Here is a 15,760-nt window from a genome sequence, read left to right on the forward strand (position 1 = left end):
GGTAATAAAACTACTTTCTTGAGGCATTTACTACAAACAAGATTTAGTCTGTTTCCAGTAAAGAACTTTTTTCTTTAGGCATAACTATTTTCTCAATGAAGCATAATTTTATGTTTGTATTTATAATGTTATTTGTATATTTCAGATAAGATGTCTTCTAAATATATGGGGTGTGATGTTGTTTATGCGGCTGTCCTGGGTGACAGGACAGGCCGGCACGGGGCTCGCTACTCTTGTGATACTTCTGTCTTCTGTAGTAACTGTGATAACCTCTTTATCTATGTCAGCTATTTGTACAAATGGTATTGTAAAGGGAGGTAAGTACTACTTTAGTTAGTTTTAAGGGAGGTTAAGTCATGCTTTAGTCAGATTTTTGTATGAATTATAAAGGGAGGTTAAGCCATGCTTTAGTCAGATTTTTGTATGAATTATAAAGGGAGGTTAAGCCATGCTTTAGTCAGATTTTTGTATGAATTTGAAAGGGAGGTAGTCATGCTTTAGTCAGATTTTTGTATGAATTATAAAGGGAGGTTAAGCCATGCTTTAGTCAGATTTTTGTATGAATTATAAAGGGAGGTTAAGCCATGCTTTAGTCAGATTTTTGTATGAATTTGAAAGGGAGGTAGTCATGCTTTAGTCAGATTTTTGTATGAATTATAAAGGGAGGTTAAGCCATGCTTTAGTCAGATTTTTGTATGAATTTGAAAGGGAGGTTAAACCATGCTTTAGTCAGATTTTTGTATGAATTTGAAAGGGAGGTTAAGACATGCTTTAGTCAGATTTGTATTTGAATTTTAAAGGGAGGAAAGCCATGCTTGATCAGAATTTTATTTAATTTATAAAGGGAGAATCATATAAATATATTTTACTTTATAGATTTACTCCCGATTAAAGAATATTTTGGGTTTTCCCCAAACTAATCGCGGGGGGGGGGGGGGTTAACAGCTTATAGTTACAGCTTCGAAAATAAGTGCAACAGGTTGACTTACCTGTGACTGGTAGTGCACAGGAAGCTGTCGCTGTAAAAGTTTGTACTTTGGGATTAGCTTGATTAAAATCCACATTTGCCGACTTTCGGATAACATCTATTGAGAAAAATGGCATAGAATAGAGTCCAATATATTTTTTTTTAACTGACTGATGATAACTAAATAGGTTATAATTTCCTATGAAAAGTAGTACTTTATCCTTAATAAAGTAGGCTTATAATTAACTATTGATCTATATGGTTTAGCAAAAAAGACTTGATTTAATGCCTCCTCAAATGACACTGTTTAGTCAATTTTCCTGAAATTTTCCACAATTTATAACAGAATATAAAAATAAATCATAATTTTCTCAGTAAAACGATATTACCATTCCTCATAGACTTTTAATTCACACAAATATAATTGAACCTATTTTAAGTTATAACCTGTACTTTACTAAATGTGTTAAACAGACTTTTCATTATGAAAGCTCAGTAAAGTAAGAGAAGAGCTCTAAATGCAGACTTGTCATGATTTAAGGCCAAAATAAAAAATATGTCTGGTTCAGGGAACCCGACCGACCCTATTTTTTTACCGCCGACCCTAAACTTTTTTTTTGATTTTCGGTACGAAAATATTTGGGTACGAAAATTACAAATGTGAAAATTTGTTTAACGATGCCTGTTGAAATAGCCGTTTAGTAACAATCTTAAAATAATCAAAAAATATTTAATCTTATATGATCAAAATCAACAAGAAGTAGAATTGTGAATGTTTCTGCAGGAAACAGACAAATTTTCAATTGTCACATATTTTCGCGATGCCGTTTTTTATAATTAAAAAAATCGTAGCCAAAAGGAAGATATGATTTGTTAAAATGTGTGTAATAACACTTAAAATATAGTTTAGGAATTAAATTAACTATTAATAGTTGAGATGGAGCCATTACCAGTATGTGTTTGTAACATACAATAAATATTTTCTTTTTTAAGGGAGGGGGGTGTAAGGTCTGATGAAATTAAATTATATTTCAAATCTTGTCAATCACTTTTATGGTACAGTGTTTTCCATTTGGGACATATTACCATTTTCCTGAATAAGCTTTTTCTCTGTTCAAACTCTGACTCCCCAACCCCTTACTCTGCTAGACATCATATTTGTCAGCTGCATAATATAAGTGCAGCAAAGAATTTAAGATGGCTTAACATATTCAATGTGATCTGGAACTCCTACTTTTTTGTGCTTGGGAGTCTCAAGACTCCTTCTCTGTGAGAACCCTGCAACTGTTGGTACCAGTTGCACATATATATCTATAGACTTGCGCCCCCTGAAGACCATTTGAATATGTTTAATATTAAAATTATCTATACAGTATAGCTGTGTTATTTTGGTCCCCGGAATAGTGCATGTCAGATGCTCTAAGCTTATAATACAGCATTATTATTCACTTGTTACAGAGGTGACCCTTGATCTTTTAATTGTCAGACCTGCCAGATGCAGGTTAGCATAGTACAGCAGGTGATTCAAAGGGAAAGGGTACATAATATATAAGCAGAATAGAAAGCAAATTAGTATGAATACAGGTACTACATGGTTAAATGACTACATACAAGAAATAAACAACACAATATCACATGCTGATAGTTTATTACAAAATGGTGTTTGCATTGATTGATTACAATCTTTGTTTAAGTATGTTAAGCAAGCAACACATCTATATATGGAAAAAAAAAACATTCTCCCAACCAAAAAAAAAAAAAAAAAAAATCCCTACCCTCCTGATTTTTTGGACCAATGTTTCCTGAACCAGACATATTTTTTTTTTTGGCCTAACCCTTGCCTCATGCTTAATATTTTAAATGGACTTCTTTTGATTGGGACAAAACCATACAGTAATTTCTGGGAATATTTAGAAATATGTACTGACATTAGTGAATAGTGCGGAGCCCAGACCATGACCATGTTGCAAAGATGTTCAGACTGGTCCTCAGGTCTGCACTGTCCCATCAATAGAATTTGATGGCACCTGCAAGCTGAAGTTATATATTTAGGGGGCATGGTTAGTTAGGGCTGCTGAATATTAATCATTCTCTGCTATGGTTTTGAAAATGGTAAACTTCATATGAAGAAGCTATTTGGAGAAATTATGGTTGGGTGATGGTACTGCATGGGTATCAGCACATTTCATTATAAAATCCTTTCTTAAAGCATAGTTTTGTGCCTAGTTTTGGCCCTCCGTTGCCAAGTGGTAATAGTCTATGTCATCGAACCACTAGACCTTTAGAGCTGTGGGTTCGAATCTTATCAGGAATTATGATTTATTTCATGCATGGAAGCCATCCAGATTGGTTACAGAACATCTTGTGCTTGGATTATGCACGGAGACGCACCTGTGCTCTTACTCCACCAGGATAGCTGAAAAGTCACCATATGACATCTACAGCATTGGAATGACTTAAAACTCGATCAAATACATGTAGATCAATAGATAAAAACAATGTTGTGTGCCTTCTACTTAAAACAATTAGGATAATGTATAATACTTTTTTTTTCCAAAGGTGGTGCATATTTTATGATCTCGCGAAGCCTTGGCCCAGAGTATGGTGGTGCTATTGGAATGATATTTTCTGTTGCCAACGCTGTCGCTGTATCAATGTATGTCGTAGGTTTTGCGGAGACCGTCCGAGATCTCTTGCTGGTAAGTATTGTTTATTAATAATTTTCATCGTGTGAAGCAATCGTACTAAACGCTTAAGTGCTAAAGTTAGAAATTTTATAATGTAGTTTGTAAAAATAGCTGTAAAAAAGCTAAAAATACAAAAGAGAAAAAGGAATCCCTAAAGAACACCCAAAATGACATAATTGAAAATGTTGCAGGCTAGGTTTGATTGAGCCTGTTCATAGATGGTAATGGAATATGCAAGTTACAGTCCATGTCCCTTAGCACCCCCGGCTTAAGCAGAATTCAACATTTAAACATTGCATTATGTGACATTTTGACTTTTATGGCAATTATAGAACCTTCAGTGTGACAGGTTATTGCCATTCCAGTACTATCATGAAATTAAAATGTTTTTATGCCCCCACAATGTGGGAGCATATAACGTTGCACTTGTCCGTCCGTCCGTCAATACGTCAGTCCGTCCGTCCGTCAGTCCGTCCGTGCGTACGTCCCGAAATCTTGTGAACGCAACTCCTCTTAAACCGGATGGCAGATTTTGCTTAAACTTACAGGGATGAACAACCTTAATGTGTAGATGGTAGTAAAGGAAGGAATTTTTGCTGCGACCAAATTTAACAGAATTATGGCCCTATGTTGATTTTTTCACTAGATACTATGTAGAAAATTTTTGTGAACGCAACTCCTCTTAAACTGGGATGGCAGAATTTGCTTTAACTTACAGGGATGAACAACCTTCATGTTGTAAGATGGTAGTATAGGAAGGATTTTTTGCTGCGACCAATTTTAACAGAATTATGGCCCTTTGTTGATTTTTTCACTATATACAGTCAAGACTGCCTAAGCGACCCCCTGATTTTAACGACTCCCTGTCTTATCCGACCTTGTTTCAGTACTCCCAACGTGTTTTCCTATATAAATGGTCTGAATTAAACGACTCCCTGTCATATGTGACAAGCGACCCTAATTGTCTGGTCCCAATGCAATGTTTGGTCTGATTTAAACGACTTTCACACCTTTTATTTGTCCGTTAATCAGATATATAATACCTATTATAACACCCCAGAGGGCCAAAATAATTAAGTCCAATTATAATCCAGTAGCAAACAAAGTCTACACACCTCTATCTCAATTACACAGTTAACTTGTATACAGTACAGGTATCGAGTGACGTAGCGAAGCATTATGCAATCGATGTGTGTGTAATGTACATTATGGCCTGAGTAAACTGGCTAAGACTTGTGTTAGATTTTTTTTTTAATTATAGAGTGCCAGCGGAAGATTTTTTAGGCAGAATTTTTTTTAATTTACCTTTTCTTATGGCTGCATAATTAATACGGAGAAAATATTTGATACCAAACCAGAAAAAAAGCTTTTGAATATGGATATGTTTAAAGATCCCTGTAACACATTTTTTTCATGGATTTATTTCATAAATATGATGCTAAAATTAAGATTTGGTCAATATCGTAAGTTCAAATAAGCATTATTTATAAAGATATCACCCAATTTAACATTTCATGTAAATAAAGGCCATTAAAGGGAGGTAATTAGGAACTTTCTTTTCTATAAATTCTAAGTTAAATTTTTACCAATAAGAAATCAATGCATGTAATTTTATTGATTAATTATAATGTGCACAAATATTTGCAGTACAACATTTTACATATTCTTTGATGTTTGAAAAATTGTTTTATTGCATAATTATTCCATATATATTTTTTTTGCAAGTGTGTATTAAACACAGTAAACAATATCAATCACAAAACATAATGATACAGGAATCTTTTAAAGGCCACAATGTATATTTAGACAGATAGATGATATTAAATTTTTAATTTTCTTTGAGACTGTATTTAAGAGAACTCCCTGTCATATGTGACCTTTTTCTGACAAGGTCCCTTGGAAAGTCAACATAAAGACAGTCTCGACTGTTACTATGTAGAAATTTTGTGAACCCAACTCCTCTTTTAAACCCCGGATTGGCAGATTTGCTTAAACTTACACGGGATGAACAAACCTTTTCAGGGTGTAGGATGGTAGTAAAGGAAGGAAGGAATTTTTCCGCTCGGACCAAATTTTACCGAGATTTTATGGCCCTTTTGTTGATTTTTTTCACCTATTATACTATGTAGAAATTTTTTGTGGAATGCAACTCCTCTTTAACCGGATAGCCAGGATTTTGCTTAAACTTCCAGGAATGAACAACCTTTAATGTGTAGATGGTAATAAAGAAAGGAATTTTTTGCTGCAAACCAAATTTTAACAGGGGAATTATGGCCCCCTTTTTTGATTTTTTCATTATATACTATGTTGAAATTTTTGTGAATGCAAATCCTCTTAAACACCGGATGGGCAGATTTTTGCTTAAACTTCAGGGATTAACAACCTTAATGTGTAGATGGTAGTAAAGAAAGGAATTTTTTTTGCTGCGACCAAATTTAACAGAATTATGGGCCCTTTGTTGATTTTTGAGTTTTTCAAACTTGTGGCACATGTAGTCCAAAAAATATTTGACTAGAGTCAATAAGAATTTGACGAACAGTGGCGTCCTGTGGGGCATCCACGTGTCCTATTTGGACACATTTTCTAGTTTATATGGATATTTGCTATAGACTTGTTTGAAAACTTTATTATTAACCTAAGTAGGTGTCTTTGAAGTTAAGGTGTATATCCTGCAGTGATACAAATATTTTTATGTCCGTATTTTTTACTTTACAAAACAATGCTTTTATTGATAACATTCTTAAGTCCCCTTTTTTCTTGGGGAGATTAAAAGTACATGTTAATATCAAATTATTTGATCTTTGATTATTGTGTTTTGTTTTAAAAACTATTTTTAATTTTAAAGCAGTGTGGGTCCCATAGTTATAGTGATTTTTTAAAATGACTGGCTTTGAATTTCTTTCTCCCAGTTTCCCAGTCCCACTGTCGGCTGGAACCCTGTTTAGATTTACAAATAAGGATAATGTTTTCATATTAGCAACTATTCTTAACAGACATCCCAAAAGTAAATTTCCAAATTAACCCATTAAGCAAGCAAACAAACAAACAAACAAAACAAAATAAGCAAACAAACAAGTACATCTGTGCAGTCTGACCAGGCTCTATACTGTTGGCAGACTAACTTAACATTTGTATATTGATATCCCCATAATTGATAATGGTCCCCAAAAATTGATAATTGATTGTGCTTAAAATGGTAGATAAACCAATTCAATTAAGAGATTAGGCTGTTTAACGGTTAAGTAAAGAAATTTACATAAATTATGTGAATTTTCTTGATGATGCGATGACATTATCTGACCTGTTAACGTCATTTTCATCGTAAAATCCAGCTGATTTATTTCAATAAGACAGATTTAAGATTAAAACATTAAAATGTTGCGCAATACTGCATATCTAAATACGTAATCAGTTAAAAATTGTGTGAACAAATCTATTGTAATGAAGATGAAGAAATGACGTCGGTGCACATGCACTGTATACTAATGAATTAATTTATATTAAGGCTGTTGCATGCTGGTAAAAATTGTGTCGTCTGCTGAAAATGTTGTCTACTTTTTTTTTATTTCATCTTATTTATAACCACCCACAAAACAAAAGTTGTAAGGAATGTATACTGGTTTGGGCCCAGCTGTCTGGTTATGTTTAAATATTTTCTTTTTTTGTGTGAAATCAAAGAAATATGATCAAAGGAGACTGTCAGTCTGTAAGGTATCTGACAAAATGATGGGGGTAATTTTTCTTCGAATGGGGATACATGCATTTTGGTTTCAAATTTTGTACCAAACAGTTTATAACGGCTAATGTGAATTCTGTCACAAACTCTTGATTATGGAATTCATAAAAAACCTGCTATTTAACATAGTTAATAAACTAATATACTTTTTCAAATTTGGCACATTTTATCATTCACATCCCTTAATCTTGCCCTGTTTTAAAGGCAAAGTAAGCCTCAGAGATAAATATGATTTTTTTGCTCTGAAGATAGGGCCAGGGTTAAACCTGAGTTTTTTTAAAATATATTAATAATGGATTTGTATTATAGCATGTTTCTATAGATGCTTGCCACCTGAAGTGAATGCACTGAATGTGAAACAATTTGTCCAAAAAAATAGCAAAACTTATAAGCAAAGCAGTACTTTGTCTTTTCCACACTAAATACTAAATCAGTAACTTCATTATTGACCAAAATGCAAAAGATATTATATATGTATATGGACAATGAATTATACCATTAAAAAACCGTAACAGAACAACAAAAATAAAATGCTATAATGAAAATGGAAGCAAATTTTTGGGGCTTTATATAAAGAATATTTAAATTTATAATGACTGCAGGCATATAGAACAATATAATAAATTTGCAAATGATTGAACTTTAAACTTTTTTATGACTCAAAGTGCATCATTTATGAATTTATGCCATAAGCTTATTTTTTTAGACCAGCTTTAGGTTAAACATTTCCTGTACAGCATGGAAATATAAAAGGGGGAAATTTTGCAACAGTCATCTCTCAAGAGAAAAGCCATTCAATTGATATAATAAAATAATAAAATGATATGGCAATGGTAGCCTATCTTTCACCTCATTGCGATAATTCCCTGAACACTTCTGTGGCTGATTCCGAGAAATTCAATTAAGAATTTGCAGGTGCTTGCACTTAATGACCTCTTAACGTTATTTAATTATAGTAATAAGTTGCAATTGAGTGTATATTATTATTGATCTCTATTTCAGGTCAACAATGCATTGATGGTAGATGAGCAGAATGATATTAGAATAATAGGTTTTATAACAATTACCTTGTTACTTGCCATTGCAATAATAGGAATGGAGTGGGAGGCTAGAGTAAGTGCTAGAATTTAGTGTAAAATAGGCTAAAATTAGCATTCAAGTTTTTTGGGTTTTTTTCCCCCAAATTTGTTTAAAAAAAATTGAGAGTTCCTGTGCCCTTAAGAAATTGAGAGGTGGGACACGGAAAGTCCTAGGCGCACTATGAAAATTGCTAATGAAACTGAGCAGGGGGGGTAGAGGGGCCTCCTAGATGCTTGAGTATAATTGCTGATGAAATTGCGAGGGAGGCTAGAATAAGTCTTAGATGCTTGGTGCCAATGAAATTGAGAGGGAGGCTATAATAAGTCTATGATGCTTAAACATTTCTGATGAAATTGAGAGTGCAGCTAGAATAAGTCCTAGATGCTTGTTTAGAATTGATGAAACTGAGAGGGTAGCTGAGTCCTTCTAGTTGCCAGTTATAATTGCAGATGGAGTTAAGAGGAAGGTTAGAATAAGTCCTAGATGCTTGGTTTAAATTGCTGATGAAATTGATAAGGCTAGAATCAGTCCTAGATGCTTTAAGATTTCTGATGAAATTGAGAGGAGGCAGGAATAAGTCCTAGATGCTTTGTTAGAAATGCTGTTGAAATTGAGAGAGAGGCTATAATAAGTCCTAGATGCTGAGTTAAAACTGTTGATGAAATTGAGGGGGAGGCTAGATTAAGTCATAGATGCTTGGTTAAAATTGCTGCTGAAATTTAGAGGGAGGCTAGATTAAGTCATAGATGCTTGGTTAAAATTGCTGCTGAAATTTAGAGGGAGGCTAGAATTAGTCCTAGATGCTTGGTTAAAATTGCTGATGAAATTGATAAGGCTAGAATCAGTCCTAGATGCTTTAAGATTTCTGATGAAATTGAGAGGAGGCAGGAATAAGTCATAGATGCTTGGTTAAAATTGCTGCTGAAATTTAGAGGGAGGCTAGAATTAGTCCTAGATGCTTTGTTAGAAATGCTGTTGAAATTGAGAGAGAGGCTAGAATAAGTCCTAGATGCTGAGTTAAAACTGTTGATGAAATTGAGGGAGAGGCTAGATTAAGTCCTAGATGTTTGGTTAAAATTGCGGATGAAATTGAGAGGGAAGCCAGAATGAGTCCTAGATGCTTGGTGCCAAAGAAATTGAGAGTGAGGCTAGAATAAGTACTAGATGCTTGGTCAAAATTGCCGATGAAATTTAGAGAGAGGCTAGAATACGTTCTAAATGCTTTGTTAGAAATGCTGTTGAAATTGAAAGGGAGGCTAGAATTAGTCATAGATGCTGGGTAAAAATTGTCTTTGAAATTGAGAGAGAGGCAAGAATATGCCTAGATGCTTGATTGAATTGCTGATGGAATTGAGAGGAAGGCTAGAATAAGTCCTGGATGCTTTGTTAGAAATGCTTTTGACATTGAGAGGGAGGCTAGAATATGTCCTAGATGCTTTGTTAGAAATGCTTTTGACATTGAGAGGGAGGCTAGAATAAGTCCTAGATGCTTTGTTAGAAATGCTTTTGACATTGAGAGGGAGGCTAGAATAAGTCTTAGATGCTTTGTAAGAAATGCTTTTGACATTTAGTGGGAGGCTAGAATAAGTCCTAGATGCTTTGTTAGAAATGCTTTTGACATTGAGAGGGAGGCTAGAATATGTCCTAGATGCTTTGTTAGAAATGCTTTTGACATTGAGAGGGAGTCTAGAATAAGTCCTAAATGCTTGATAAAAGTGCTGAGAAATTGAGTTGGAGGCTAGAGTAAACCCTAGATGCTTGGTTCAAATTGTCTATGAAATTAAGGGGAAACTAGAATAAGTCCTAGATGTTTGGTAAAAAAAAAATTATGAAATTGAGTGGGAGCCTAGATAAGTCCTAGATGGGTGTCTAAAATAGCTGATGAAATTGAGAGGGAAATCAGAATAAGTCTAGATCCTTGATTAAAATTGCTGCAGGCTACAGTTATTGCTTCTGTAATGTTCTTATACTGGATTTTATAGCCATTTACATTGATTTAGGTGACAAGAGTTAATGCTAGATGCTAGTGAAAAAAATGCTAAAGAAACTCTGTCTTGTTGAATATTGTTAATGAAATTAGGAAGGAGGCCAAAGTTGTATCTTTTCTCTAGAGCAATTCAAAGCTAGCCTTCAGTATTATATTTGCTATATACACATATAAATTGATGGAAAATTTATAGTTATACATTAACTGTGTAAGGAAGATGAGAAGAAAAAGTTACAGTAAGTGGATAGTTCTAGTTTAAAATAGAGAGTTGAAAGAAAAACAAGTAATTATTTGTTAAAAATAAGTACGAAATTTTAAGGGATGCTCGAATCAATAATGTCCGTCCACGGGACATTAGCACATAATGGTAAGTGTCAGCCAAATATTTCTAGTTTTATGGATATATCATTGTGAACAGTCAAGATAAGATTTTGAAAACAATTCATTGTGAATATTTTGAAAACAATCTGTATGAATAAATGATTTTATTTTATTAATAAAACTTTGCTTAACTCGTGTATTTTTATACATTTTCAGGCTCAGGTTATATTATTAGGTGTTTTACTGATAGCAATGTTAAACTTTGTGATAGGAACTTTTCTTCCACCAACCGAGGAGAAATTATCAAAGGGATTTACAGGGTATAGAGGTAAGAATGAAAACTATTAAAAGTAGTCATTAACTTCTTTCTCTTTGGTTCAATTTTCTGACTTTGGTTCCCCTTGTGGCTAAGGGGTTGCCTTTACGGGTTTAGGAATCAGAATTGCAGCCACCATTTAACACTGCATGCTCGTAAGAGGCAACTTAATGGGTATGAATAATTGGAGTGACATTCTATGCATCTCGGAGCTACAGCAGGTGAGGTGATTTTGACTCCTGGTGTTGCTTAAAGTTAGTAACACCCGAGGGAAACCAAAATCATCTTTCCTTTTTGGCGCCATGTTGGTGTTTCCTGTGTTGGTGTGCCAATGAAAATGTACTTAGATATTGCATTGAGCAGTTTAGTGTTGATCAATGTAAATCACTATTCAAATTACCAATCAAAATACTTCCATGTCATGAAAAATAACTGCTGTTAGGAAATATAGATGTTCTGAGTAACAAACACCAATAGGCCCACACTAAACAATACAGTATAATATAGAATTATTATTGAGTCACTGTCAAAGTGTCCTTTACAATAAAATAAAGATATTTCAACGTCGTTGCTACATAAGAAGCCTGCTCATAGGATAAAAGATTTACATTTAAAAATTATCCTGTACTTTGTTACCTTTCTTATTTTTGTATGTTAATATATTTCAGCGGATGTGTTTGTAGACAATTTTGGTCCGAACTTCCGTGACGGGGAAGGTTTTTTTTCTGTGTTTTCAATATTTTTCCCGGCTGCCACGGGTATTCTTGCTGGAGCCAATATCTCAGGGGATTTAAAGGTCAGTTGATCAAAATTATTAGAGCCATGTCACGACAAAACCAACATAATGGGTTTGCCACCAGCATGGATCCAGACCAGCCTGCGCATCCGTGCAGTCTGATAACGATCCATGCTGTTCGCTATCAGTTTCTCTAGTTGTTATAGGGTTTGTAAGCGAACAGAATGGATCCTGATCAGACTGCACGGATGCGCAGGCTGGTCTGGATCCATGCTGGTCGCAAATGCATTATGTTGGTTTTGTCATGGCGTGGCTCAAATTTATTCTTTTTAAAAGGTTAAAGGTTAAGTGTTAGGACAAGAATGGCTGCATGATTATGCCTGTAACCTTTAACCTACTGGAAACGAAAGTGACTAGCCTTTGACACCAGTATAGAGCCAGGTCAGCTTGCAAATTGATGCAATCTTGACCAGGCTCTATACTAGTTGGTATTTAAATTTTTGTATTTGAAAAAAACAAATCGGAGTCTTAACCATTAAAAAATACCATACTTATTCTCACCCAAGCACATACTTAAAGGATATTGAATTCGTGAAGATTCAATACTAAATCTAAGCAACATGTTCAATAAATTCAGTAACGAAGCTGCTTGAATATAATATCCTTTATACCACATATCAGTTTTCATTAATGAGGTTATAGTGTAATGCTAACATTTATGTCACAATAGCAGTGGCGTGGGTGTATGCTACATTTTGTTATTAAAAGAATAAAGGTTGGGGCATCTGTGGCCGAGTGGTTAAGGTCGTTGAAAACCACTTGCCACTTACTGCTGTAGGTTCGAGCCCCTCAATTGTCATTACAGTCTACATGTGAGAAAGCTATCCAGCTAGCTTACGTACCGCTGGTGGTTCGGCTCTGGTTCAGTGCCTGAAATAAGTGTAGAGGGGTTACAGTTAGGCTGAAAAGTCGCCATATGACCTATTCTGTGTAAGTGTGACATAAAACCCAACAAAAAAAAGAATAAAGTTAGGGAAATGTGAAAGTTTGATAGATTTTGTTTGTTTGTTTCAGAACCCTCAAAAGGACATTCCATTGGGAACATTTATAGCTATAGGCATATCAAGTGTGTCATATATTGCTGTTGTATGGTTACTAGGCAGCTGTATAGTGAGGGACGCCACCGGGCCACTTGTTGCCATGGTAATTGATACAGTAAATACAACCTCTACCACGGAAATACCGTCATTAATAAACTCTACAATGTCAACAGTGATAGCCAAACTACCTTATACTTTCCATAACATACAGAATTGTAGCCTCGCGGAGGCTGGGGAGTGTAAATACGGATTAATCCATGATTATCAGGTACGAACAGTGTTGTTATTAATTACATATAATTACCAATTATCTGTTGAATTAAGGATATGGATTGAAAATTTAAGTAAGCTATCTGATATAGTGGATATTGAATGAGTGTCAGTTTAATACTGAATTTATTGAATGAGTTGAATAAAACTTTATATTATGCAAGCCTCTGGCGAGTTCAATAAATTCAGTAATGAACTTACACCATATTCAATATTCTATTTATCACATACCAAAAATAAAGACTGTTTGTAGTGAAAAAGAATCATTTTTTATTGACACGCCTTTAGTATAACGTTAACATCTAGCACGTCTTAACGCTATGTTTATATAACACAACTGACGTCACTGCAGACAGTGCATAACAATTTTTATTTAGTCGTAAAAGCAGCACAGGTGTGAGATAATACTGCAGTCTGCAAAATTTTGAATTTAGTCTTTAGATTTACTGTAATATAATTATGAGGCCTGAGAAAATTAATACAAAGCAAATTACAATTATACTGTGATATAATAAATGATAATAAGGGCCGGATGATTATGATGGTTGTCATTAATGGGTAAGCAAGAAGACTGACACACTTTCCCTGACACCAAATTTTATGTCAATTCAAATAAACCAAGATTTCCTTCATTTGAACCCATACCTTCATACTTGTATATTTGCAATAAACATCAACCAACCAACTACCAACATTCCGTAAGCTAGTTGGATAGCTTCCTCACATGAAAAAAATCCAATGTCCTTGTCGGGAGTCGAACACACAGCTGTGTTGGGCAAGTGGTTTGAAGTCAACAATCTTAACCACCCGGCCATGGATGCCTCAATATTCTTATAGAATATTTTATAATTGCACCGTATATTTTCAGGTTATGGAGATGATGTCAGGGTTTGGACCTCTGATTACAGCTGGTATCTTCTCCGCAACTTTGTCGTCGGCACTCGCAAGTCTTGTCTCTGCGCCAAAAGTCTTTCAGGTATTTATATTTTTCTTGTTTATATATTCTGTCTTATTTGGTTTATTACAAGTTATCAAGGGACGTTACTTGTGGAGAGACTTAGGTTGCTTGCTTGAAATCACTATCTTTGTTTTTGGTACAAACTTAGCCAGGAATATCTAATTTTGTGATGTGAGGTAGCCACAGAGTAGCAACAATTCTAACATTTATCAATTGTTCTCTTTGGGCACCTGTTGCCGAGAGGTTAAGTGGTTAAATTTGTTGACTACAAACCATTTATCCCTCACTGTTGTGAGTTGGAATTCTGCAGAGATCTTTTAACTTTAAACTTATGTGGCAAATCAGTTTAGCAAGCTCCCAGAATGTCGGTGCTTCTACTCAGTTGCTTGCTTGTGCCTGAAATATACACAGAGGGCCACTCGAAGTCTTTTTCACCAGTAAAGCTGGATAATAGACATAATCACTGTTACAGTGTTAGTGTAAGTTAACAAAACTTAACAACAACAGCAAACTGAGCAAAGTCACTCTTAATTAAATGTGTTACTTCTGATGGTATCAGTTATCAATGATGTTGGGTGTGGCAATAGAGATTATTATGTTGTATAAATTAGAGTAAAAAGAAGGGAGTGACTGGTGCTTTCTTTAGAAGTCTATAGTTACATGTAGCCTTGTAGAATTGTTTTAAATAAAGTAGTTGTTGGTAAGGATTCACTCTATACTTAACTAAAACTGTAATAGTATGTTAACACTGCCTGCAGTCTTTGTGTCTTTTTTAAATCGAACCTATTTATATATCTTGTTTATTTCTCCATACAGAAATATATATTTGTTTTTTCGCAGGCAGTATGTAAAGACAAGATATTTCCCAAAGTTCAATTTTTTGCGAAAGGTTATGGAAACGGCGAGAACCCGAGACGGGCTTACGTCCTAGCTTATGCCATTGGTTTAGGTTTTATACTCATTGGTAAGTTGTAGCATTAAAGCTACATGCCTTCAGATGAGCCAAAATATTTTTAAAAAATCAAAATTCAGAAAATATCAAGAAAATTTAAAAAAGATTTAAGATACAAGTAATAGTTTTCATGTTATTTGCGATAAATGACTGATTTTGCAGTATTAATCATCATATTTCTACTATGTGATTAACACACTTGACAATATCATACTTTTAAATACATTTTCAAAATTTTCATGATAATATGTATGAATCTCAAGGCATGCTGCTTTAATTCTTAACATAGAGGGTAAAAATTCCTAAGTTAATTTACGTTTATTTTAAAGATATTCTAAAAAGAACATTATTTATAAATTCAAAAGCATACTTTAATCTAAAAAACTCTTCTTATTGATAGAAACGTTTGACATGCATACTCGAAAATTTGCTTTTATTTAAGAAACATTTTATATAAGGGGTTGAAAATTCTTTAAGATTGTAAGTCTTGCAGGACAAGTGCCTGCAAAATGCTTTTCTTCCTCAGTCAGTAATTACTCTCCCTCAGGCTTTATAAATTTACATTTGCATATTTTCATATTTTGAAATGGCATACAAGTAAGTTAGATTGAACAAAAACGGCTTTCACTTGCACATCAAATTTTACAACT

At 34.2% G+C, this 15,760-nt stretch overlaps 1 protein-coding gene across 3 annotated transcripts in view; it reads left to right on the top strand.

The window, feature by feature from the left end:
- Positions 1-15,760, top strand: part of LOC132746873 (solute carrier family 12 member 2-like) — a 109,047-nt gene that overhangs the window by 43,961 nt on the left and 49,326 nt on the right. For all 3 annotated transcript variants that reach the window (XM_060736152.1, XM_060736159.1, XM_060736167.1), the window contains exons 3-10: positions 146-317; positions 3,527-3,666; positions 8,393-8,503; positions 10,995-11,106; positions 11,763-11,890; positions 12,905-13,198; positions 14,069-14,176; positions 14,999-15,122. In XM_060736152.1, coding sequence (XP_060592135.1) covers positions 146-317; positions 3,527-3,666; positions 8,393-8,503; positions 10,995-11,106; positions 11,763-11,890; positions 12,905-13,198; positions 14,069-14,176; positions 14,999-15,122 — 1,189 coding nt within the window. The remainder of the gene's footprint in view (positions 1-145; positions 318-3,526; positions 3,667-8,392; positions 8,504-10,994; positions 11,107-11,762; positions 11,891-12,904; positions 13,199-14,068; positions 14,177-14,998; positions 15,123-15,760) is intronic.

This window comes from Ruditapes philippinarum, unplaced genomic scaffold (assembly GCF_026571515.1).
Source record: "Ruditapes philippinarum isolate M1 unplaced genomic scaffold, ASM2657151v2 ctg3082_1_1_1_1, whole genome shotgun sequence".
In the NCBI taxonomy this organism is placed as follows: Eukaryota; Metazoa; Mollusca; class Bivalvia; order Venerida; family Veneridae; genus Ruditapes; species Ruditapes philippinarum.